Here is a 25,993-nt window from a genome sequence, read left to right on the forward strand (position 1 = left end):
ATATTCTTGTATATAGGGAGCAGTATTATAGTAGTTATATTCTTGTATATAGGGGCAGTATTATAGCAGTTATATTCTTGTATATAGGAGCAGTATTATAGTAGTTATATTCTTGTATATAGGAGCAGTATTATAGTAGTTATATTCTTGTATATAGTGGGCAGTATTATAGTAGTTATATTCTTGTATATAGGAGCAGTATTATAGTAGTTATATTCTTGTATATAGGGAGCAGTATTATAGTAGTTATATTCTTGTATATAGGAGCAGTATTATAGTAGTTATATTCTTGTATATAGGTGGCAGTATTATTGTAGTTATTTTCTTGTATATAGGAGCAGTATTATAGTAGTTATATTCTTGTATATAGGGGCAGTAATATAGTAGTTATATTCTTGTATATAGGGGGCAGTATTATAGTAGTTATATTCTTGTATATAGAGGCAGTATTATAGTAGTTATATTCTTGTATATAGAGGCAGTATTATAGTAGTTATATTCTTGTATATAGGGGCAGTAATATAGTAGTTATATTCTTGTATATAGGAGCAGTATTATAGTAGTTATATTCTTGTATATAGGTGGCAGTATTATAGTAGTTATATTCTTGTATATAGAGGCAGTATTATAGTAGTTATATTCTTGTATATAGGGGCAGTATTATAGTAGTTATATTCTTGTATATAGGGGCAGTATTATAGTAGTTATATTCTTGAATATAGGGGCAGTATTATAGTAGTTATATTCTTTTATATAGGGGCAGTATTATAGTAGTTATATTCTTGTATATAGGGGCAGTATTATAGTAGTTATATTCTTGTATATAGGGGGCAGTATTATAGTAGTTATATTCTTGTATATAGGAGCAGTATTATAGTAATCATATTCTTGTATATAGGAGCAGTATTATAGTAGTTATATTCTTGTATATAGGGGCAGTAATATAGTAGTTATATTCTTGTATATAGGGGGCAGTATTATAGTAGTTATATTCTTGTATATAGGAGCAGTATTATAGTAGTTATATTCTTGTATATAGGGGCAGTAATATAGTAGTTATATTCCTGTATATAGGGGGCAGTATTATAGTAGTTATATTCTTGTATATAGAGGCAGTATTATAGTAGTTATATTCTTGTATATAGAGGCAGTATTATAGTAGTTATATTCTTGTATATAGGGGCAGTATTATAGTAGTTATATTCTTGTATATAGGGGCAGTATTATAATAGATATATTCTTGTATATAGGAGCAGTATTATAGTAGTTATATTCTTGTATATAGGGAGCAGTATTATAGTAGTTATATTCTTGTATATAGGAGCAGTATTATAGTAGTTATATTCTTGTATATAGGGGGCAGTATTATAGTAGTTATATTCTTGTATATAGGAGCAGTATTATAGTAGTTATATGCTTGTATATAGGGGGCAGTATTATAGTAGTTCTATTCTTGTATATAGGGTCAGTATTATAGTAGTTATATTCTTGTATATAGGGCGCAGTATTATAGTAGTTATATTCTTGTATATAGGGGGCAGTATTATAGTAGTTATATTCTTGTATATAGGGGCAGTATTATAGTAGTTATATTCTTGTACATAGGGGGCAGTATTATAGTAATTATATTCTTGTATATAGGGGGCAGTATTATAGTAGTTATATTCTTGTATATAGGGGGCAGTATTATAGTAGTTATAGCCCTGTAAAATAATATATACATTTTAGCTTACACTGGGTTCATAATTTTTTACCTTAAATGCAATCAGCCAGTAAATCGCAATTCCATATGTCACAAGGAAAAACGTGTTTGCTAGTGTACCGCACAGGAAGGCCAGTAATTTAATAATTACCTAGAGGAATAGGATTTTATGAGACGGTATAAGATACATCTAAACATTTGTTATCAGTCTTACAGTTGTAGATCACACAGTGCAGCCTCGGCTGGTCTGGGATAGCACATTTGTGTAGTTACAGGCAAACCTAATAGCACAGAGAACTAGTAAGATAATTGTGAAGATTGCGGGCTTCCTGCAGCAACCACTAGGGGGTTCTGTATAAATCTGTATGCAGTGAGCTCCCCCTAGTGGTGATTCCAGACAGAAATTATCATGTAACGGACTACGAAGCTCCGACCTCTATAACAGTATATTATGAAATTAATCCGCATCTTTCGCACCTAACATCTAAATATTTTTTATTTTTTTTAAAGGTGATGACTGACAGAACACACTGTTTATCTCGTAATTATGTGAAAGAGGAATTTCCCTTTAAAAGAAATGACTGGTGTAGAAATAATTCCAGGACCTGATGTGTACAAGAGGTACAACGACTTCTGCACATAAATCATAAACCATCTGCAGAATAGAAGAAATACAGAGCGGTTCTAGCCACAACGTAAAGTGAGCAGTTTACAATAGTACTGGAGCGTAATAAGAGGAGCGGCTGATATCAGTCACATATGATGTAATGTCTCTGGAGGATATAATAGTACTGGAGCGTAATAAGAGGAGCGGCTGATATCAGTCACATATGATGTAATGTCTCTGGAGGATATAATAGTACTGGAGTGTTATAAGAGGAGCGGCTGATATCAGTCACACATATGATGTAATGTCTCTGGAGGATATAATAGTACTGGAGTGATATAAGAGGAGCGGCTGATATCAGTCACACATATGATGTAATGTCTCTGGAGGATATAATAGTACTGGAGTGATATAAGAGGAGCGGCTGATATCAGTCACACATATGATGTAATGTCTCTGGAGGATATAATAGTACTGGAGTGTTATAAGAGGAGCGGCTGATATCAGTCACACATATGATGTAATGTCTCTGGAGGATATAATAGTACTGGAGTGATATAAGAGGAGCGGCTGATATCAGTCACATATGATGTAATGTCTCTGGAGGATATAATAGTACTGGAGTGTTATAAGAGGAGCGGCTGATATCAGTCACATATGATGTAATGTCTGGAGGATATAATAGTACTGGAGTGTTATAAGAGGAGCGGCTGATATCAGTCACATATGATGTAATGTCTGGAGGATATAATAGAGCTGGAGTGATATAAGAGGAGCGGCTGATATCAGTCACACATATGATGTAATGTCTCTGGAGGATATAATAGTGCTGGAGTGATATAAGAGGAGCGGCTGATATCAGTCACACATATGATGTAATGTCTCTGGAGGATATAATAGTACTGGAGTGATATAAGAGGAGCGGCTGATATCAGTCACACATATGATGTAATGTCTCTGGAGGATATAATAGTGCTGGAGTGTTATAAGAGGAGTGGCTGATATCAGTCACATATGATGTAATGTCTCTGGAGGATATAATAGTACTGGAGTGATATAAGAGGAGCGGCTGATATCAGTCACACATATAATGTAATGTCTCTGGAGGATATAATAGTGCTGGAGTGATATAAGAGGAGCGGCTGATATCAGTCACATATATGATGTAATGTCTCTGGGGGATATAATAGTGCTGGAGTGATATAAGAGGAGCGGCTGATATCAGTCACATATGATGTAATGTCTCTGGAGGATATAATAGTGCTGGAGTGATATAAGAGGAGCGGCTGATATCAGTCACATATGATGTAATGTCTGGAGGATATAATAGTACTGGAGTGTTATAAGAGGAGCGGCTGATATCAGTCACATATGATGTAATGTCTGGAGGATATAATAGAGCTGGAGTGATATAAGAGGAGCGGCTGATATCAGTCACACATATGATGTAATGTCTCTGGAGGATATAATAGTGCTGGAGTGATATAAGAGGAGCGGCTGATATCAGTCACACATATGATGTAATGTCTCTGGAGGATATAATAGTACTGGAGTGATATAAGAGGAGCGGCTGATATCAGTCACACATATGATGTAATGTCTCTGGAGGATATAATAGTGCTGGAGTGTTATAAGAGGAGTGGCTGATATCAGTCACATATGATGTAATGTCTCTGGAGGATATAATAGTACTGGAGTGATATAAGAGGAGCGGCTGATATCAGTCACACATATAATGTAATGTCTCTGGAGGATATAATAGTGCTGGAGTGATATAAGAGGAGCGGCTGATATCAGTCACATATGATGTAATGTCTCTGGAGGATATAATAGTGCTGGAGTGATATAAGAGGAGCGGCTGATATCAGTCACATATGATGTAATGGCTATGGAGGATATAATAGTGCTGGAGTGTTATAAGGATGAGCTACAATATATTATGAACGCTGCCTGCCGCTGGTAACCGCTGGACTTACCATGATGCCAATGTTCTGCTGCCCAGATCTTCGCAGCCAACTGATGGTCTCCAAAGTTGCCAGTACGGCGGCCAAAGAGCCCAACACCCCAAGAGCGATCTGTGGAAGGGAAATCACTGAGGATTGTCACCGTGGAATCCATCATTCAAGTCAGAAACGCTTCATGGTATTTTATGGTCTGGGGCAGTGTTAGTGTGGATTATAGCCGATGACCTAAAATATCCAGTATCTCTGCTTGCTAGTCAGTGAATGGGGACATTATTGTATACTTTCAGACTCTAAAAACCTGTATAGATCTAATACTTCTTACAGCTGAGGGTTTGCTACAATTCTACCCAGTCTAGACAATTTTTTTTCTGAGCTAATGAGCCTGGACTCCACTGATACATTGTAACAAACTATTATGAAAGAGATTTGTGTTGCTGATGTGTACCTCAGAGAATAGTCTAGACGGGAGACAACTGCAGCAAAACCTCAGCTGTGAGAAGTATTAGGTCAGGACGGGTTTTCAGCCTCTGGACGTAAACAACACGTTCCTATTCACTGACAGCAAGAAGAACTATTAAAATATGTGCAGAGTCTACTGTATGGAATGGCATCACTTACATCGGTGTCCAATTTATACGTCCCCTGGCTTTGCGTGTACGTGACGGCGAATGAAACCTGATGGGGAATAAACAGAGAATAGAGAATCGAGTGCAAATTTTAGAGAAATATTAGTGCCCCGTGGATGAATGGCCACAAGATCATGTACTCCAGTCACATCCAGAGCTGCTGTAAGTTCACAGGATGCAGAATCCTCCTGTACACCGTTGTTCCCAGAAGTTCGGCATGACAGCGCTCAAGTGGACAATCAATCGGACCTCAAAACTTAAAGCTCGATAAACCTGCGAGTGTTTTTTTTTCTTTCTAAGTCCATAAATTGGGTCTCCTTTCACCGCGGTGCCCTAGGCAGCCGCCTACCCCTCGTCCAGGCCCTGGTTTGCGGCATAAAACGTATAGTGGTACATCCTCCACTATTCTGTTAGGAGCGCTTATGTCAGCACAGTGATGATCAAATGTAGGCTCCGCCCAGAAGGATTGTGAATGCAGCTCTGGATGTGACTGGAGTATAAGACAAGATGTAACTCTGGATCGGGACAAGGAGTTGTACAGTTACCAAACATAATATTTCTGAGTGATCCCTCATTACATCTACATAACAGGCATTTAAATGAACCTGCAGCAAAGCATTATGGGAAGTGTCCTCTCTCTACTAACCTGTGCTGCCGCCTGCAGGCTCTGACTCTCGTATCGTACAGTCAGCTGGACGGGGGGCTCGCTGCTCGGGGGGCTGAGCGGCAGGTACACGCTGTAAAGGAGAGGTCATGTGATTAATGGGGGCATCTGTGTAAGGGGCCGGGAGCGTTGATCATGACATCACCTCAGGGTCAGGCCTGTGGCCACCGTGACAGAGGTGGGAACATTGGAGAGATTCGACTGTCTCCCGGAGATGCCGTCAACCAGGAAGAATCTCCTCAGAGCGCTGGAGCCGAGAACCCCTGGAAGATGAAGATCAGACATTAACCCATAATCAGCCGGAATATTTCCAACGAATCATAACGGGACGAGGGATTATCAATAAATCGCTAATAAGGAGACGATCAAAGACGTTTCCACACACAAAAGCTTCAGAATCGCCATCGTCTCGCCAAATCTGACCAACACAAATGTACAGAGGAAGAAAACGTCTACTACATTTCATAGTGAAAAAAAATAAAAGGGACCGCGTGATTCCGCCGACGGAAGCCATCTTGTCTATGTAACCAGGGATAAAACATGGGTGTAACATACCCTCGGAGCCTCTGATGTTGGCATTCCACACTGGTACTGGCCAGAGCATGGTGGCACCGCTGGTTGAGGTGTACAGCAAGAATAATTCGTAAAATACGGGCTCCGGCACCTTCCGGAAGAGGTCCGCCACCTGCAGGGAACACTGGGGGCGACATGACAAGACACGTCAGCTTTCTGTTCTTTGTCTCTTTATATAATAACCCTGCTGTGTTTTCTGTACAGTTGCGGGGAGGCGTCCGTGGTCGGATTAGAACTCACCGACAACTTGTAAAATGTTCCAAATGTAAAGGCGGCGTCCAATGAGCTCTGCGTGGACGGACACATCTGCAGGACACAAGACACGAGGGGTCAGTACCGGCCGTGCCCACCATTATGCCCAGGGGAGCCGCCCCGTCCGCAGCCGTCGGACTGACCTGTAATGTTCCTCCTTTAAGAGTTTCCCAGCCCAAAAAATGCCCACGGACATCGTACTTCGCCAACCGGAACTGCATCTGCCAGGAAAAAGAAACCGAGGCGGACGTGACGGGACCGAGGTTACGGCTCATTACCTTCCAGCAATTGCTGCCAGATCTGCTTGCTTTCAGTGAATGAGTTTTTATTTAATTTTTCATCCCCCTGTACAAATCTAATATTTCTCACAGCTGAGTGTTTGTTACAATTGTATCCGATCTAGATAATCCTCTGTGAGATTAAATAGTATGATACATTTTACCTGCACTGATACATTGTAACAAACTATCAGGACAGGAGAGAGATGTGTGCTGCTGATGTGTTTTAGCTCAGATTTTCCAGACTGGATACAATTGTAACAATCCTTCAGCTGTGAGCAGGACTAGGTCTGTACAGATTTTCATCCTTTGGAGGCAAACAGGAAGGTTTAAATTCACTGAAAGCAGAGATCTTGCAAACGGTGAGGAATTAAGACACAAAGGGAGGAATTTATCAAAGCATTTATGCCATTTAATCGGCATAGAAAAGTTGAGAATTATAGCGCACGCAATATTTGCGACTTTTCAAATTTTTCATAACTTTTTGAGTGACGAGCAGTGGGCAGGGTTTAGGGGGAGGGGCCCCCACGGTCCATCAGATTTACTATAATTTATGACGGAAATTGGCAGAAATTATGGCACCAATCTCAAGCTGCTATAAGCCAAATTCTGCACACGGACAGCCAAAACTCTGCTGGTTGGTGCCGTCCTCTCGGATTTCAGCGCTCTGTCACTTTACTCTTAGGAGTATTTTTTGTACTCACGCAGTGAATGTTGCAGATTGATGCCAAGTGCTGTGGGCAAGGAGTCCGGCATACCCGGCTTTTGCATATATAAGCCGGACTCCTTGCCCACAGCGCTTGGCCTCGCTCTGCAGCATTCACCGCGTGAGTACAAAAAAAATACTCCTAAGAGTAAAGTGACAGAGCGCTGAAATCCGAGAGGACGGCACCAACCACCCGACCGCTTCACGCTTTATTTACAGAAGACTGGACCTTTAATAACTCACCTGGGCATTCTTCTGGTAGGACAGGTTGGTTGGCGCCGTGGTGCCCAGTGGAGTCGCTGTACTATAAATCACAGGTGGTAGAGACGGATTGGATGAACTGGGGAGATAATGATGAGTTAGTGACTGTGGGAGAAAAGGGGGGGGGGGGGTTATACCCAAAATTGCTGCTTCCATTGTGGCGAGGTCATGTGACAGCTCTACCGATATTTCGGGGTGGCGTCCCCTGACTTACCTGATACTGTTGTACAGACCGTAGGCCTTGTTGTAGTTGGTGCCGGAGAAGGCGTCCATAATGACCATATCAGTGAGGACCTGGCAGGCGGTCACATTGCTGTATCCCTGAGGACAGAAGATTATTGGGGCAATGTGGTGAATCAGCGCAAGGCAGGACTCATTTATGTGGCTTAATTAGAACTCCAATATTTCTTCGTTCTGTGGATTATTCACCGTCCGGGGCTGTGTCTGGAGTTTGCGAGGCCGATACCCAGGAATATAAGACATTCCGCCATCACGGTGCCATTTATTGTGGACACTCACCATACAAAGCGCAAAACTGGCGTACAAGTACAGAGACTCCCACAGCGTCCCCGACGTGAGGTCCTGCGGATACAGATCATCATATATACAGTTTATTTAACATTTCAGGTTTTTTTTTCTTTTTATAAATTCCTCTGCATTTTTTATAAGCGACAACTTATTTCACGCGCCTTACATAGTTACATAGTTTGTACGGTTGAAAAAAGACACATGTCCATCAAGTTCAACCAAGGGATGGGAAAGGGGAAGTAAAACATTTCTACACATAGCAGTTAATATTTTTTTGTTCTAGGAAATTATCTAAGCCTTTTTTAAAGCTATCTACTGTCCCTGCTGTGACGGCTCCTGCGGTGTCTACTGTCCCTGCTGTGACGGCTCCTGCGGTGTCTACTGTCCCTGCTGTGACGGCTCCTGCGGTGTCTACTGTCCCTGCTGTGACGGCTCCTGCGGTGTCTACTGTCCCTGCTGTGACGGCTCCTGCGGTGGCTCCTGTCCCTGCTGTGACGGCTCCTGCGGTGGCTCCTGTCCCTGCTGTGACGGCTCCTGCGGTGACTATTCCATAGATTCACAGTTCTCACAGTAAAGAAGACTTGTCGCCTCTGCAGGTTGAACCTTTTTTTCTCCAGACGGAGGGAGCGCCCCCTTGTTTTTTGAGGGGGTTTTACATGGAACAGGATTTCACCATATTTTTTGTATGTGCCATTCATATATTTATATAAGTTAATCATGTCCCCCCTTAGTCGTCTTTTCTCAAGGCTAAATAGGTTTAGTTCTTTTAATCTTTCCTCATAACTTAGATTCTCCGCGCCCCTTATTAGCTTCGTTGCTCTTCTTTGTCTTTTTCATCCTTTCTATGAACTGGAGCCCAGAACTGGACTGCATATTCTAGATGAGGCCTCACTAATGCTTTGTAACGTGGTAATATTACATCCCTGTCCCGCGAGTCCATGCCTCTTTTGATACACGACAATATCTTGCTGGCCTTTGAAGCAGCTGATTGACACTGCATGCTGTTATTGAGTTTATGATTTACAAGTACACCCAGATCCTTCTCAACAATTGACTCCCCCAGTGTAGCTCCCCCTAGGACATATGATGCATGCAGGTTGTTGGTACCCAGGTGCATAACTTTACATTTATCTACATTAAACTTCATCTGCCAAGTGGACGCCCAAACACTTAGTTTGTTTAAATCTGCCTGTAATTCATGAACATCTTCCATAGTCTGAACTATATTACATAGCTCGGTGTCATCTGCAAAAATAGAAATAGTGCTATTAATCACATCCTCTATATCATTAATAAATAAGTTGAATAATAGTGGTCCCAGCACTGAACCCTGGGGTACACCACTTATAACCGGTGACCATTCAGAGAAGGAATCATTGACCACAACTCTCTGGATACGGTCCTTGAGCCAATTCTCAATCCAATTACAAACGATATTTTCTAAATCTATAGTCCTTAATTTACCCATTAGACGTCTATGGGGGACAGTGTCAAATGCCTTTGCTAAGTCCAAAAACACTAAATCCACAGCGGCCCCTCTGTCTAGACTTCTGCTCACCTCTTCATAAAAACAGATTAGGTTAGTTTGACAACTTCTGTCCTTAGTAAAACCGTGCTGGCTGTCACTTATAATGCTATTTATTGTCACATAATCCTGTATATAGTCCCTCAATAGCCCCTCAAACATTTTCCCCACGATGGATGTTAAGCTTACTGGTCTATAATTACCCGGGGAAGACCTAGAGCCCTTTTTGAAAATAGGCACCACATTTGCCCTGCGCCAGTCCCTTGGCACTATACCAGTCACTAGAGATTCTCTGAATATTATGAAGAGGGGGACAGAAATAACTGAACTAAGCTCTTTAAGAACTCTAGGGTGTAACCCATCTGGTCCCGGAGCCTTGTGCACATTTATTTTATTTAATTTAGCTTGGACCATCTCTACATTCATCCAATTCAGTATATCAACTGATATATTAACAGCACTGGCACCGGCTACATCAGCTCCTCAGCACTGGCACCGGCTACATCAGCTGCTCAGCACTGGCACCGGCTACATCAGCTCCTCAGCACTGGCACCGGCTACATCAGTTCCTCAGCACTGGCAGCGGCTACATCAGCTCCTCAGCACTGGCACCGGCTACATCAGCTGCTCAGCACTGGCACCGGCTACATCAGCTCCTCAGCACTGGCACCGGCTACATCAGCTGCTCTTTCTTCTGTTGTATATACAGAGCTAAAGAACCCATTTAGTAACTCTGCCTTCTCTTGATCCCCTGTGATCAACTCCCCATTACCATTATCTAGGGGTCCTACATGTTCAGACCTTGGCTTTTTTGCATTTATATGCTTGAAGAATTTTTTAGGATTTGTTTTACTATCCTTGGCCACCTGCCTTTCATTTTGTATTTTTGCTAATTTTATTACATTTTTACAGATTTTATTAAGCTCTTTATATTTTACAAAGGCTGCAGCTGTACCCTCAGATTTGTATTTTTTAAATGCCCTTTTTTTGTCATGTATTGCCCCTTTCACAGAAGGTGTAAGCCATGTGGGGTTTAATTTGAGTCGTTTATACTTATTACCTGTAGGAATACATTTTGCACTATAATAACTCAAAGTAGATGTGAAAATCTCCCATTTATCATTTGTTCCATTATTTGACATTAGTTCCTCCCAGTCTATATCCTGAATTGCCGCCCTCATCCTGGGGAAATTGGCTTTCTTAAAATTAAATGTTTTTGCCCTCCCAGCCTGCGTTTGTTTTTTACAGTATAGGTAAAATGTAACTATATTATGATCACTGTTACCGAGGTTTTCTCCTAAAAAAGCCAGTGCAGTCCGACGTGAATAAAGATTCATTACCGTATATGAAAAGATTTGCATCTTTCTAATAGAATTTGTTTAAAATTCCTCACCATTTCCAAGAAGTCTGCTTGCTGTCACTGAATGGGAACAATCATAGTTTATATTCAAAAGTTCAAAACCTATCCTGGCCTAATACATTGTGACAAAGTCCCAGCTATGAGAAGTATCAGTGTAGAAAACAGTTATCAGCATGGAGTTCAGAACTGGAGACCTATTTGTGCAGCTGTTGATTACACTGATACATTGTAACCAACCCTCAGCTGTGAGCAGGACTAGCTCAGGACAGGTTTTCAGCCTCTAAGAAATCTTCCCATACACCGACAGCAAGCAAAGATCTTGATAATGTTGAGGCATTAAAACAAAAATGGGGAGTTTATTAAGACTGGTGTTTCATCACCAGCCCAAATAAGAAAGAAGCTGGAGTGAGATGCGACAGATTTATTAAGAGGTGCGCGAGTGAAATCTACGGCAGATCCCGATTTCTAGCATTTCCGTGTAATAATTTGGTTTATATTTTAGTAAATCTTATTTACAGGGAATAAATACGAAGTTGCGGCAGAATCGTGTGACGTCGGTAATTGGCGCGGATGGAGATTACCTGTCTGGAGATGGGAAGACAGAGGCCCCCGCTCTGCGGAGAGATGAACGAGGAGTCAGAGGAGTCACAGACACCACAGCCCAGGCGTTATATGACACTTACCTGCTGGGTGATCGGGCAGCTGCAGCTGTTGTTGTAGGTCGGTGGACACAGTTCACACCTGGAGAAAAGAGACAACACGATACATTGTAACAACAGGCAATCCTTGCACCGTAAACCCCCCCCCCCGGCCAAGCCCTACACCGTGACCCCCGGGCGACCCCTACACCGTGACCCCCGGGCGAGCTCCTACACCGTGACCCCCGGGGGACCCCTACACCGTGACCCCCGGGCGACCCCTACACCGTGACCCCCGGGCGAGCTCCTACACCGTGACCCCCGGGCTAGCTCCTACACCGTGACCCCCGGGCTAGCTCCTACACCGTGACCCCCGGGCGAGCTCCTACACCGTGACCCCCGGGCTAGCTTCTACACCGTGACCCCCGGGCGAGCTCCTACACCGTGACCCGCGGGCGAGCTCCTACACCGTGACCCCCGGGCGAGCCGTACACCGTAAATTCCAGACGAGCCCTACACCGTAACAACGGACAAGTCATACACTGTAAGGCCCTGTTCACCCAGAGTTTTTCAGCGCTGTTTTTGACGCGGAAACAGAGTCAGAAGCCGCTCTAAAAAACGGCTACCATTGTATTCAATGGGAGGCGGAGGTGTTTTTTCCCGCGAGTGGAAAAAAAACGCTCGCGCCAAAAAGAAGCGTCATGCTCTATCTTCAGGAGTCTCCGTCTCTGACCTCCCATCGAAAACAACAGGAGGCAGAGAATTTTCAGGAATTTTGAGGCAGATTTTTCCACCTGCAAAAAAACTCTGTGTGAACAGGGCCAAACAACGGGCGATCCCTGCACTGTAACTACTCATGACTTTTTGTTACAGTGTCTGATCACTTGTTACATTATATCGATGAATACACTAACAATGAGCAATGTAACAGCCGGTGTATCGGTGGAGCCAGCGCGACACCGGACACTGCGCAGGACGTGACATTGCTGCGGAGTTTTACACTCGTCACTTACTGGTCTCCGGCTGCGTTCGGCCTCGTATCTCCGGTACATAAGACGCATTGGTACGTTTTGTTCATTACGTTTTGCTCTATAAATGAACAAAATATAAAAGGTCAGAATTATATCGGAGACAAAACGCTGCCGAGACACAAGACAGATCGGTGGTACAGATGCAGCAGCATGCGGTGCACAGGGAATGTCCGTCACACACGTCACCTGCGCGGTCTCCTCACCTGTAGCTTCGCTGCTGTTACAGGTGCATCTGCTGCCGTCACACCTCAGGCAGGACCTCCGATCCACGGACACCATCTCATTCTACGGAGGGAAACGTTACACAAGGAAACGCACGGGTGATTTTATCCCATCATTCATTAGTCAGTCGCTGGCGGAGCGTTAGCGCAGGATATTCTCAGATCAGTCTTACAATATTCAGCTCTTAGTTATATCAGCTCCTGGGAAAGCTGGGTGACAACTCCTGTAATGGCGGCCATATTGGTTGTCCCAGAAACAGGGGGATAATCAGCACCTCTGTGACTTTCATGGCTGCCTGTAGAAGGTTAACGGGTTACCAAGTACAGGCTGCCACAAAACAGCCCGTGTCTGTAGTCAGGAGGATACGGTATATACACAGAGCGCCGATACTTACAGTTTGGCACGGATTACAGGCGACTTGCGGAGATCCCAGGTCCTTGACCATAGAACCTACCGGGCAGGCGCATCCGAGTCCTAGAACCGGAGGAGAAACCAGGATCAGAACTAGAACAGTCACATGAGGCATCTAGAACAGTCACATGAGGCATCTAGGACAGTCACATGAGGCATCTAGGACAGTCACATGAGTCATCTAGGACAGTCACATGAGGCATCTAGGACAGTCACATGAGGCATCTAGGACAGTCACATGAGGCATCTAGGACAGTCACATGAGGCATCCAGGACAGTCACATGAGGCCTCCAGAACAGTCACATGAGGCCTCCAGGACAGTCACATGACGCCTCCAGGACAGTCACATGACGCCTCCAGGACAGTCACATGACGCCTCCAGGACAGTCACATGACGCCTCCAGGACAGTCACATGACGCCTCCAGGACAGTCACATGACGCCTCCAGGACAGTCACATGACGCCTCCAGGACAGTCACATGAGGCCTCCAGGACAGTCACATGAGGCCTCCAGGACAGTCACATGAGTCATCCAGGACAGTCACATGAGGCATCCAGGACAGTCACATGAGGCATCCAGGACAGTCACATGAGGCCTCCAGGACAGTCACATGAGGCCTCCAGGACAGTCACATGAGGCCTCCAGGACAGTCACATGAGGCCTCCAGGACAGTCACATGAGGCCTCCAGGACAGTCACATGAGGCCTCCAGGACAGTCACATGAGGCATCCAGGACAGTCACATGAGGCATCCAGGACAGTCACATGAGGCATCCAGGACAGTCACATGAGGCATCCAGGACAGTCACATGAGGCCTCCAGGACAGTCACATGAGGCCTCCAGGACAGTCACATGAGGCCTCCAGGACAGTCACATGAGGCCTCCAGGACAGTCACATGAGGCCTCTAGGACAGTCACATGAGGCATCCAGGACAGTCACATGAGGCATCCAGGACAGTCACATGAGGCATCCAGGACAGTCACATGAGGCATCCAGGACAGTCACATGAGGCATCCAGGACAGTCACATGACGCATCCAGGACAGTCACATGACGCATCCAGGACAGTCACATGACGCATCCAGGACAGTCACATGACGCATCCAGGACAGTCACATGACGCATCCAGGACAGTCACATGACGCATCCAGGACAGTCACAAGACGCATCCAGGACAGTCACAAGACGCATCCAGGACAGTCACAAGACGCATCCAGGACAGTCACAAGACGCATCCAGGACAGTCACAAGACGCATCCAGGACAGTCACAAGACGCATCCAGGACAGTCACATGACGCATCCAGGACAGTCACATGAGGCATCCAGGACAGTCACATGAGGCATCCAGGACAGTCACATGAGGCATCCAGGACAGTCACATGAGGCATCCAGGACAGTCACATGAGGCATCCAGGACAGTCACATGAGGCATCCAGGACAGTCACATGAGGCATCCAGGACAGTCACATGAGGCATCCAGGACAGTCACATGACGCATCCAGGACAGTCACATGACGCATCCAGGACAGTCACATGAGGCATCCAGGACAGTCACATGAGGCATCCAGGACAGTCACATGACGCATCCAGGACAGTCACATGACGCATCCAGGACAGTCACATGACGCATCCAGGACAGTCACATGACGCATCCAGGACAGTCACCAGTCCCATGACGCATCTAGGACAGTCACATGAGGCATCTAGAACAGTCACATGAGTCATCCAGGACAGTCACATGACGCATCCAGAACAGTCACATGAGACATCCAGGACAGTCACATGAGGCATCTAAGACAGTCACATGAGGCATCTAAGACAGTCACATGAGGCATCTAAGACAGTCACATGAGGCATCTAGAACAGTCACATGAGGCATCTAGGACAGTCACGAGACATCTAGGACAGTCACATGACGCATCCAGAACAGTCACATGACGCATCCAGAACAGTCACATGACGCATCCAGAACAGTCACATGACGCATCCAGGACAGTCACATGACGCATCCAGGACAGTCAAATGACGCATCCAGGACAGTCACATGACGCATATAGAACAGTCACCAGTCACATGAGGCATCTAGAAGAGTCACATGAGGCATCTAGGACAGTCACATGAGGAATCTAGAACAGTCACATGAGGAATCTAGAACAGTCACATGAGGCATCCAGGACAGTCACATGAGGCATCCAGGACAGTCACATGAGGCATCTAGAACAGTCACATGAGGCCTCTAGAACAGTCACATGACGCATCCAGAACAGTCACATGACGCATCCAGAACAGTCACATGACGCATCCAGAACAGTCACATGAGACATCCAGAACAGTCACATGAGACATCCAGGACAGTCACATGAGGCATCCAAGACAGTCACATGAGGCATCTAGAACAGTCACATGAGTCATCTAGAACAGTCACATGAGGCATCTAGGACAGTCACATGAGGCATCCAGGACAGTCACATGACGCATCCAGGACAGTCACATGACGCATCCAGAACAGTCACATGACGCATCCAGAACAGTCACATGACGCATCCAGAACAGTCACATGACGCCTCTAGAACAGTCACATGACGCCTCCAGGACAGTCACATGACGCATCCAGGACAGTCACATGACGCATCCAGGACAGTCACATGACGCATCCAGGACAGTCACATGAGACATCCAGGACAGTCACATGAGGCATCCAGGACAGTCACATGAGGCATCCAGGACAGTCACATGAGGCATCCAAGACAGTCACATGAGGCATCCAAGACAGTCACATGAGGCATCTAGAACAGTCACATGAGGCATCTAGGACAGTCACATGAGACATCTAGAACAGTCACATGACGCATCCAGAACAGTCACATGACGCATCCAGGACAGTCACATGACGCATCCAGGACAGTCACATGACGCATCCAGGACAGTCACATGACGCATATAGAACAGTCACCAGTCACATGAGGCATCTAGAACAGTCACATGAGGCATCTAGAACAGTCACATGAGGCATCTAGGACAGTCACATGAGGCATCTAGGACAGTCACATGAGGCATCCAGGACAGTCACATGAGGCATCCAGGACAGTCACATGACGCCTCTAGAACAGTCACATGACGCCTCTAGAACAGTCACATGACGCCTCCAGAACAGTCACATGACGCATCCAGAACAGTCACATAAGGCATCCAGAACAGTCACATGACGCATCCAGAACAGTCACATGACGCATCCAGAACAGTCACATGAGGCATCCAGAACAGTCACATGAGACATCCAGGACAGTCACATGAGGCATCCAGGACAGTCACATGAGGCATCTAAGACAGTCACATGAGGCATCTAGAACAGTCACATGAGTCATCTAGAACAGTCACATGAGGCATCTAGGACAGTCACATGAGGCATCTAGGACAGTCACATGAGACATCCAGAACAGTCACATGAGACATCCAGGACAGTCACATGAGGCATCCAGGACAGTCACATGAGGCATCTAGGACAGTCACATGACGCATCCAGGACAGTCACATGACGCATCCAGGACAGTCACATGACGCATCCAGGACAGTCACATGAGGCATCCAGGACAGTCACATGAGGCATCCAGGACAGTCACATGAGGCATCCAGGACAGTCACATGAGGCATCCAGGACAGTCACATGAGGCATCCAGGACAGTCACATGAGGCCTCTAGAACAGTCACATGAGGCCTCTAGAACAGTCACATGAGGCCTCTAGAACAGTCACATGAGGCATCCAGGACAGTCACATGAGGCATCCAGGACAGTCACATGACGCATCCAGAACAGTCACATGACGCATCTAGAACACTTCCTGAGCGCAGGGTTCCCAGCAGGATGTTGGGACTTGTAGTTTTAATCTGTGATGAGCTGTATATGGCTGGACTGGCATGCTGGGACTTGTAGTCCTGCTGGAGTCAGACAGCCACCTGTGACAGGTGAACTATGCAGAGCATGCTGGGACTTGTAGTTCCACCACTGTAACCTGTACATTTTCTACCAATGGCTGGAGTTGTAGTGCTGCGGTTTATGTCCTACATGATGGGGATTCTGATACTTGTAGTTCTGTCAATGGCTTCGCTGCAGTCTGTGGCTTTCCAGCTCTTGTGAAACTGCCGGCATGATGATGGGAGTTGTAGTCGAAGGCACTGGGGCAGAACTTACCATCTGATGCCGTGAGTCCGGAGCTGCAGCTGTTGCAGGAGAAATTGACCGCGCTGTAGTACTGGCCGCCGCTGCAGTTCCCGGGCTGGATGAAGGGGATGGAGGTGGACGACGGCAGACAGAACCGAGCGAACCCCAGAACCAGGAGCAGGGAGCGGAGAGCAGCCATGATGAGCGCTACCACGTCTCCATAGCAACCGCTACACACAGCAACAAGCTCCGCGCCTATTGGTCACCTGACATACCTGTAACAACCGGTCACGTGACTGCCCGTCAATAACCACAACCCCCAGCATGTCCTGCAACACAATCCGCGCTGAAAGCTCCGCAGATGGCGGGTGAGCGATGAGAAACAATGTATCCGACACTGCACAGAAACGTAACTGCAGCTCTTACAGGAGTCACGTGTCATAGTGGCTGATAACAGAGGCGGAATGGTCGGAATTCACCTCCCTCAGCGGCAACACAGAGCGTTAGAACGGAGATTAGGGGGCCGCGTTCTAGAGGTAGGTGCCGGACCCGCATCTGACATTTACGACATATAATGTGGAGGTGTCATAAACGTCCCTGCTGTGAAAACCTCTTAACCGTTTATCGGATCATCAATAACTTCATGTAGAGGCTCAATTGCTGTGAAGAAGCTTCAGGGCGCCCAAGAAAGTCCAGCGAGTGCCGGGACCGTCTCCTAAAGAGGATTAAGCTACGGGATCGGTTCTACACCGGCGCAGAGCGTGCTCAGGAATGGCGGCAGGCCGGTGTCCGTGCATCTGACCGCACAGTGAGGTGAAGGCTTAGGCTATGTTCACACACAGTTTTTTGACGCGGAAACTGTGCTGCAAAACTCGTAAAAAAATGGCCCGAAAATGCCTCCCATTGATTTCAATGGGAGGCGGGGGCGGTTTTCTCCGGTGGGCGGTAAAACTGTCTCGCGGGAGAAAGAAGGGACATGCCATATCTTCGGGCGTTTACGCCTCTGACCTCCCATTGATTTCAATGGGAGGCAAAAAAAGCGTATTTCGCGACGTTTTATGCCCGTGGCGCTCAATGGCCGCGGGCGAAAAACGCCATGAAAATCGGAGTGCAGGCAGAGCAAAATCTGCCACAAACTTCCAAACGGAAATTTGAGGCAGATATTCTGCCTGCAAAAAACTCAGTGTGAACATAGCCTTATGGAGGCCGGCCTGGTGATAAGGAGGGCAGCAAAGAAGCCGCTTCTCTCCAAGAAAAACATGGAGGCCAGTCGTCTGCAGGAAGTCCCAACCACTCGGGAGCGATGGTGAACAAAATTTTGACATTTTGGGTTCATGGCCAGGAAACTCCCCTGATCTCAATCCCATTGAAACCCTGTGGTCACTCTTTAAAAAGTGGGTGGACAAAAAAAACAACACAAATTCTGATAGACTCCAAGCAGTGATTAGGTAAGAATTGGTCATCAGTCAGGGTTTGGCCCAGGAGCTGACATCCAGCATGGCAGAGCAAATTGCCAAAGTCTTGAAAAAGAAGGGTCAACCCTGTAAATATTGAGTCTTTGCATAAACTTGATGGATTTGTCAATAAAAGTTTAAAAACTTATGAAATGTTTATAATTGTCCTTCAGTAACCAGAGAAATATCCGACTAAAAGATCGAAAAACCCTGAAGCAGAAAACTGTGAAAACCAAAATCTGTGTCTCCAAACTGTCCCCAGATGTGTTATCAGTGGTGACCCGGCTACAACAAGTGGCACAGAAAGTTGGTTTAGACGTAATCCGTTAAAGGGGTTTTCCACCTTCTGACAACTGATGACCTCTCCATCAGACAGGTCATCAGTATATGATCGGTGCGGGTCTGGCACCCGGACTCCGCACCGTTAAACCGCTCCAGTGGCCTGCGGGCACCAGATGTTATGGCACATAATGAGATGTACGGAGCCGGGAGCAGTTGGCTCTGTACATATCATAGCGGCCGTGCTGTAGAAGCTCGGCCGCTATTCCGGAGCCAACTGCTTCCGGCATGTAAGTCCAGGGCACGGAGGCACCGGAGCAGCTGATCTGTGCGGGGTCGGGGTGTCGGACCCCCACAGATCATGTACTGATGACCTAGCCGGTGGATTAGGTCATCAGTTGTCAGAAGGTGTAAAACCCCCGTAATGAACTCCTCGGCTTCTCCAGATGTCACTGACCCCGTTCTCTTGTATAATATTTGTGCAATATCTTTAGTAAGAATAAGAAGTATAAACGACTGTACAGCGTGGAGAAGAAGGGTTAATAAATGAAGGTGATGGGGGGGGGACATTGTGGAGAAGAAGGGTTAATAAATGAAGGTGATGGGGGGGGACAGTGAGGAGAAGAAGGGTTAATAAATGAAGGTGATGGGGGGGGCAGTGTGGAGAAGAAGGGTTAATAAATGAAGGTGATGGGGGGGGGGACATTGTGGAGAAGAAGGGTTAATAAATGAAGGTGATGGGGGGGGGGACAGTGAGGAGAAGAAGGGTTAATAAATGAAGGTGATGGGGGGGGGGACATTGTGGAGAAGAAGGGTTAATAAATGAAGGTGATGGGGGGGGGACAGTGTGGAGAAGAAGGGTTAATAAATGAAGGTGATGGGGGGGGGACATTGTGGAGAAGAAGGGTTAATAAATGAAGGTGATGGGGGGGGACAGTGAGGAGAAGAAGGGTTAATAAATGAAGGTGATGGGGGGGGCAGTGTGGAGAAGAAGGGTTAATAAATGAAGGTGATGGGGGGGGGGACATTGTGGAGAAGAAGGGTTAATAAATGAAGGTGATGGGGGGGGACAGTGAGGAGAAGAAGGGTTAATAAATGAAGGTGATGGGGGGACAGTGTGGAGAAGAAGGGTTAATAAATGAAGGTGATGGGGGGGGCAGTGTGGAGAAGAAGGGTTAATAAATGAAGGTGATGGGGGGACAGTGTGGAGACGAAGGGTTAATAAATGAAGGTGATGGGGGGGGACAGTGTGGAGAAGAAGGGTTAATAAATGAAGGTGATGGGGGGACAGTGTGGAGAAGAAGGGTTAATAAATGAAGGTGATGGGGGGGGACAGTGTGGAGAAGAAGGGTTAATAAATGAAGGTGATGGGGGGGACAGTGCGGAGAAGAAGGGTTAATAAATGAAGGTGATGGGGGGGGACAGTGCGGAGAAGAAGGGTTAATAAATGAAGGTGATGGGGGGGGCAGTGTGGAGAAGAAGGGTTAATAAATGAAGGTGATGGGGGGACAGTGTGGAGACGAAGGGTTAATAAATGAAGGTGATGGGGGGGGACAGTGTGGAGAAGAAGGGTTAATAAATGAAGGTGATGGGGGGACAGTGTGGAGAAGAAGGGTTAATAAATGAAGGTGATGGGGGGGGACAGTGTGGAGAAGAAGGGTTAATAAATGAAGGTGATGGGGGGGGACAGTGTGGAGAAGAAGGGTTAATAAATGAAGGTGATGGGGGGGGGGACAGTGTGGAGAAGAAGGGTTAATAAATGAAGGTGATGGGGGGGGGCGGGGGACAGGACCAGATCCACTTTACATGAGCGTCACTGCTCCGGCCTGGAATGATCGTCTCGCCTCCTGTTGTTCGGTTTCTTGCTTTATATTTTCTCTGTCAGGATCGTCTTTAAAAAGCAAAAAAAAAAATCTCCCGTCTTTGTAATTTGATTTTGTCATTTATGTTTCTGCTTGATTTATATTGAGGTTCCTGCACCCCTTAGGGTATGTTCACACGAGGGCGTCCGTTACGGCTGAAATTACGGGGATGTTTCAGCCTGAAAACATCCCCGTAATTTCAGCCGTAACAGCATGTGCAGGCGCTTGAACGCCGCGTCCATTACGGCCGTAATTAGCGCTGATATTCATTGGAGTCAATGAATAACGGCTCCAATTACGGCCAAAGAAGTGACAGGTCACTTCTTTGACGCGGGCGTCTATTTACGCGCCGTCTTTTGACAGCGGCGCGTAAATTATGCCTCGTGTGAACAGTCAAACGTCTGCCCATTGCTTTCACTGGGCAGATGTTTGTCAGCGCTATTTTCGGACGTAATTTGGGGCAAAAACGCCCGAATTACGTCCATAAATAGGCCGTGTGAACACACCCTTAGAGCAGCTCCTGTACAGACATGACGTCTCCTTCTGACATTCTTTAACAAGAAATATAGATTTTAAAAAAAAGCCCGTCAGTCCTGAATATCTCTCTCAGCTGCCGCCGATAAAGCGTTTTACTAATAAGGTGCAGGTGGCATTTACTGTTGTGTCTGACCACATAAGCTGCAGGACGACGGCTCCACCCGATCACATCATAAAAAAAAAAAGCGCGGTAATCTGACTTTCCACAGAAGTCACTTTTGACCACGTTGTCTCATGAGAGCGATGGGACTGGGGGGCTGTGACTGGGGGGCTTGGGGCTAGAGCGCTTAGTTCAGGAACACTACGGTGTTCGCCCATGTACCTGGGTTGCTGCATGCAGCTTGTATGGTAGATGGCGCTCTCCTCACTTGTACGCGTTTGCTGCTTGTGCTTAAAGGTGACAACGTTTTTCTGACAATCTTGGCAAGTGGCCGGCGCTCAACAGGGCAACGCATTTCTCTTTTAAATGAACGCCTCGTGAAGCTACACTGGTGAAGGGCTTTCTAGGAGGAGATCCTGGGGATAGAACCCGCATGTTCCTGACTCATCTAATTCATCAGCAGAGAACTTTACCAGTGCACTACCTCTGCTGATAAGAGCTGGCTGCAAATTCTTCCAAAGATGACCTGTTCTTATTCCTGCTGGAAGTGACGATTACATTTGGTCTTATGGAGACAATAAGAAAGCTTAGAGATCATCTTGAGATTATTGCAGATTTCAACAATATACTTATCACTCAAACAGGTATCATAATCCATCACTCCATAGGTGGCACTTTGGGAAAGGGGGAGCAGCCCAAGGTCACCAGGAGGACAACATGGGGGTTAGAGCCCACATTGTACAGAAGTGATTCCTGCTCTCAACTTAGATCACACAAGCTGTGAGCTAGCTGCATGGCAGCCTTACATGGGCACATTTTTCACCTCTTTTAAAAACGGGTAATTGGACCTTCAACAAGAAAAACTTTAGATCACATTGGGGGAGGGCAGCATGACAGTGTGGTGGCTTGGGGCTTAAGTGCCTAAGCCTGGTTTGCTATGGAGTTAGCCTAGGTTCAAGGTGTCCTGCATGCTGCTTGTGTGGTAGATGGCGGTCTCCTTACTTATACAAGTTTGTTGCTTGGTGATGTTTTTCCAACCATTTTGGCAAGCGGCTGACGCTCAACATGGCAATGCATTTCTTTAAAAGGATGCCTCGCCTTGTGAACCTGCACTGGTGAAAGACTTTCAAAACTAAGACACAAGGAGTCAAACCTGGGGATAGAACCAACATGTCCCTGACATGTCTAGTTTATCAGCAGAGAACATTACCAGTGCGCTACCTCTGCTGCTGTGAGCGAGCCACAAACTCTTCCAAAGATGACATGTTCTTATTCCTGCTGGAAGTAATGATTACATTTGATCTTATGGGGACAATAAGAAAGATGCCAATGTGAGCTGGTGGTGTGGTGGTTAAAGAGGCTCTGTCACCAGATTTTGCAGCCCCTATCTGCTATTGCAGCAGATCGGCGCTGCAATGTAGATTACAGTAATGTTTTTATTTTTAAAAAACGAGCATTTTTGGCCAAGTTATGGCCATTTTTGTATTTATGCAAATGAGGCTTGCAAAAGTACAACTGGGCGTGTTTAAAGTAAAAGTACAAGTGGGCGTGTATTATGTGTGTTACATCGGGGCGTTTTTACTACTTTTACTAGCTGGGCGTTCTGACGAGAAGTATCATCCACTTCTCTTCAGAACGCCCAGCTTCTGGCAGTGCAGATCTGTGACGTCACTCACAGGTCCTGCATCGTGTTGGCCACATCGGCACCAGAGGCTTCAGTTGATTCTGCAGCAGCATCAGCGTTTGCAGGTAAGTAGCTACATCAACTTACCTGAAAACGCCGATGCTGCTGCAGAATCATCTGTAGCCTCTGGTGCCGATGTGTCCTCGCTCGTCTGACACGATGCAGGACCTGTGAGTGACGTCACAGATCTGCACTGCCAGAAGCTGGGCGTTGTGAAGAGAAGTGGATGACACTTCTATACACAACGCCCAGCTAGTAAAAGTAGTAAAAACGCCCCGATGTACGCACATAATACACGCCCAGTTGGACTTTTACTTTTCAACACGCCCAGTTGTACTTTTGCAAGCCTCATTTGCATAAATACAAAAATGGTCATAACTTGGCCAAAAATGCTCGTTTTTAAAAAATAAAAACGTTACTGTAATCTACATTGCAGCGCCGATCACATGCAATAGCAGATAGGGGTTGCAAAATCTGGTGACAGAGCCTCTTTAAGTGGTGTCTGAATGGTGAGTGTCTTCTGTGCAGTCTCTGGTTCAAATCCTGATGGGTGGATTGTCCAAAATGGTGGTGTGGAGGCAGCGCAGTGAAGACTATTGCTGCATAAGAAAGTTACTTATGCAGCTGTCTCTTTTGAGAACAGCTGTATTTATATAGTAGATTATCAGATTTCAGCAATATACTCATCACTCAAACAGGTATCATAATCCATCACTCCATAGGTGGCACTTTGGGAAAGGGGAGGAGCAGCCCAAGGTCACCAGGAGGCCAAAATGGGGGGTTAGAACCCACATTGTACAGAAGTGATTCCTGCTCTCAACTTGGATCACGCAAGCTGTGAGTTAGCTGCACAGCAGCCTTACATGGGCACATTTTTCACCTCTTTTAAAAACAGGTAATCGGACCTTCAACAAGAAAAACAGCACGGTGGCTTGGGGGTTAACTGCTTTTAAGGCTGGAGACCACAGGGATAGATCTCACATGGTCCTCATACTTCTAATTTATCAGCAGAGATCTTTACCAGTGCGCTACCTCTGCTTTCAACTGTTGGAAACAAATTCTTCCAAAGACGACGTGTTCTTATTCCTTCTGGAAGTGACATTTACATTTGGTCTTATGGGGACAATAAGAAAGCTCAGAGATTGGCCAGAGCTGGTGGTCTGGTGCTTAAGCAGCGTCTTCTGTCTGGACCCTGGTTCAGATCCTGAAGTGTGGCCTTGTCTGAGAGGAGACCTTGCTGGGTGGAGGTGGTGGAGTGAGGAGGTTGCTGCATAAGAAAGTTACTTATGAGGCTGAACCAGTTCTCTTTTACAGAACATTATTGCAGATTTCAGCAATATACTTATCACTCAATCAAGTATCACGTTCCGTCACCCCGTAGGTGTTTCTCTATGGGCAAGGGGGAAAGCTGAATGTTGAGCACATAAGCTGTGAGCTCGCTGCTCCACTGGAACGCATTTTCACCTCATAAAAAAGTGACATTCAACAGAGATCACTTTGGACCGAATCAACCGACGTGCGCTGTGACTGCGGGGCTTAGAGCTTAGGGCCAGGGCCGGTTTTAGACAGACTGCTGGAGCTTGTGTGCCAGGGCTGCTTTTTTGTCTCAGTCCGGCCCTGCATCCGGGTCACTGTCTCCTCTCTTTATAGGGTTCCGCTGATTGATGATGCGGCCTGTGATTCCACTGCTGACCACCAGGTGGCACTATAACACTGCAGGTGAAGACAAGCCCCGTATGTGAAGATCAGTGCCGGCTGCTGGTCATCCTCCACCTCCCCGTCATCTGCGCAGCCGGGAATAGTTCACATTTAAAAAGGACGTTCCTGGTAATAGTGAGGGTATGTTCACACACACTCTTTACGGACGTAATTCGGGCGTTTTTGCCCCGAATAACGTCCGAAATAGCGGCTCAATAGCGCCGGAAAACATCTGCCCATTCATTAGAATGGGTCTTTCGATGTTCTGTGCAGACGGTCATTTTTTTTACGCGTCGCTGTCAAAAGGCGGGGCGTAAAAAAGACGCCCGCGTCAAAGAAGTGCCTGTCACTTCTTCAGACGTAAATGAAGCCGTTTTCCATGGACTCCATGGAAAACCAGCTCCAATTACGTCCGTAATGGACGCAGCGAAAAGCGCCTCAACATGCCATTACAGCTGAGATTACGGGGTAATTTCAGCCGTTATGGACGTGCACGTGTGAACATACCCGGATACTGTTATACCTAGTGCAGGTCCTAAGGGGGCGGAGCATGACACAGGGAACAGCAAATCCAAGTCATGCCCCGCCCCCTTAGCTCCTGCACAAATTTATTTATATCTGTTTTTTGGTGTCCACACATTGAAAAATATGGTGATCGGGTAAAATTCCGTATTTATGAAGCCCCTGTACCATTTTCTGACAGACGTTTTGTTCAAGAAACTGGGCGTGGCTTCAGTCACATGGTGCGCAACTAATTTATAAAAAATCCGAACACTAGAAAAGTGTCAGAAAATAAATAATAATCTTTATATAGCGCCAACATATTCCGCAGCGCTTCACAATTTAGAGGGAACATGTTCAGAAAATAG

The 25,993-nt window shown here is 46.1% G+C and overlaps 1 protein-coding gene across 1 annotated transcript in view; it reads right to left on the reverse strand.

Annotated features, from left to right (window-relative positions):
- The window catches only part of LOC142661074 (meckelin-like), a 29,118-nt gene extending 11,335 nt beyond the window's left edge, over positions 1-17,783 (reverse strand). Inside the window, exons 1-17 of the mRNA XM_075838308.1 lie at positions 17,541-17,783; positions 13,332-13,411; positions 12,919-13,000; positions 12,698-12,773; positions 11,730-11,787; positions 11,628-11,660; positions 8,153-8,215; positions 7,848-7,954; positions 7,616-7,712; positions 6,532-6,609; positions 6,377-6,442; positions 6,119-6,260; positions 5,709-5,826; positions 5,546-5,636; positions 4,892-4,948; positions 4,286-4,384; positions 1,755-1,853 (exon numbers count right to left, since the gene is read on the reverse strand). Coding sequence (XP_075694423.1) covers positions 1,755-1,853; positions 4,286-4,384; positions 4,892-4,948; positions 5,546-5,636; positions 5,709-5,826; positions 6,119-6,260; positions 6,377-6,442; positions 6,532-6,609; positions 7,616-7,712; positions 7,848-7,954; positions 8,153-8,215; positions 11,628-11,660; positions 11,730-11,787; positions 12,698-12,773; positions 12,919-13,000; positions 13,332-13,411; positions 17,541-17,709 — 1,515 coding nt within the window. The 5' untranslated portion in view covers positions 17,710-17,783. The remainder of the gene's footprint in view (positions 1-1,754; positions 1,854-4,285; positions 4,385-4,891; positions 4,949-5,545; positions 5,637-5,708; positions 5,827-6,118; positions 6,261-6,376; positions 6,443-6,531; positions 6,610-7,615; positions 7,713-7,847; positions 7,955-8,152; positions 8,216-11,627; positions 11,661-11,729; positions 11,788-12,697; positions 12,774-12,918; positions 13,001-13,331; positions 13,412-17,540) is intronic.
- Positions 17,784-25,993: the final 8,210 nt, after the last annotated feature.

The sequence above is a fragment of the Rhinoderma darwinii genome, chromosome 9 (genome assembly GCF_050947455.1).
Source record: "Rhinoderma darwinii isolate aRhiDar2 chromosome 9, aRhiDar2.hap1, whole genome shotgun sequence".
Lineage (NCBI taxonomy): Eukaryota > Metazoa > Chordata > Amphibia > Anura > Rhinodermatidae > Rhinoderma > Rhinoderma darwinii.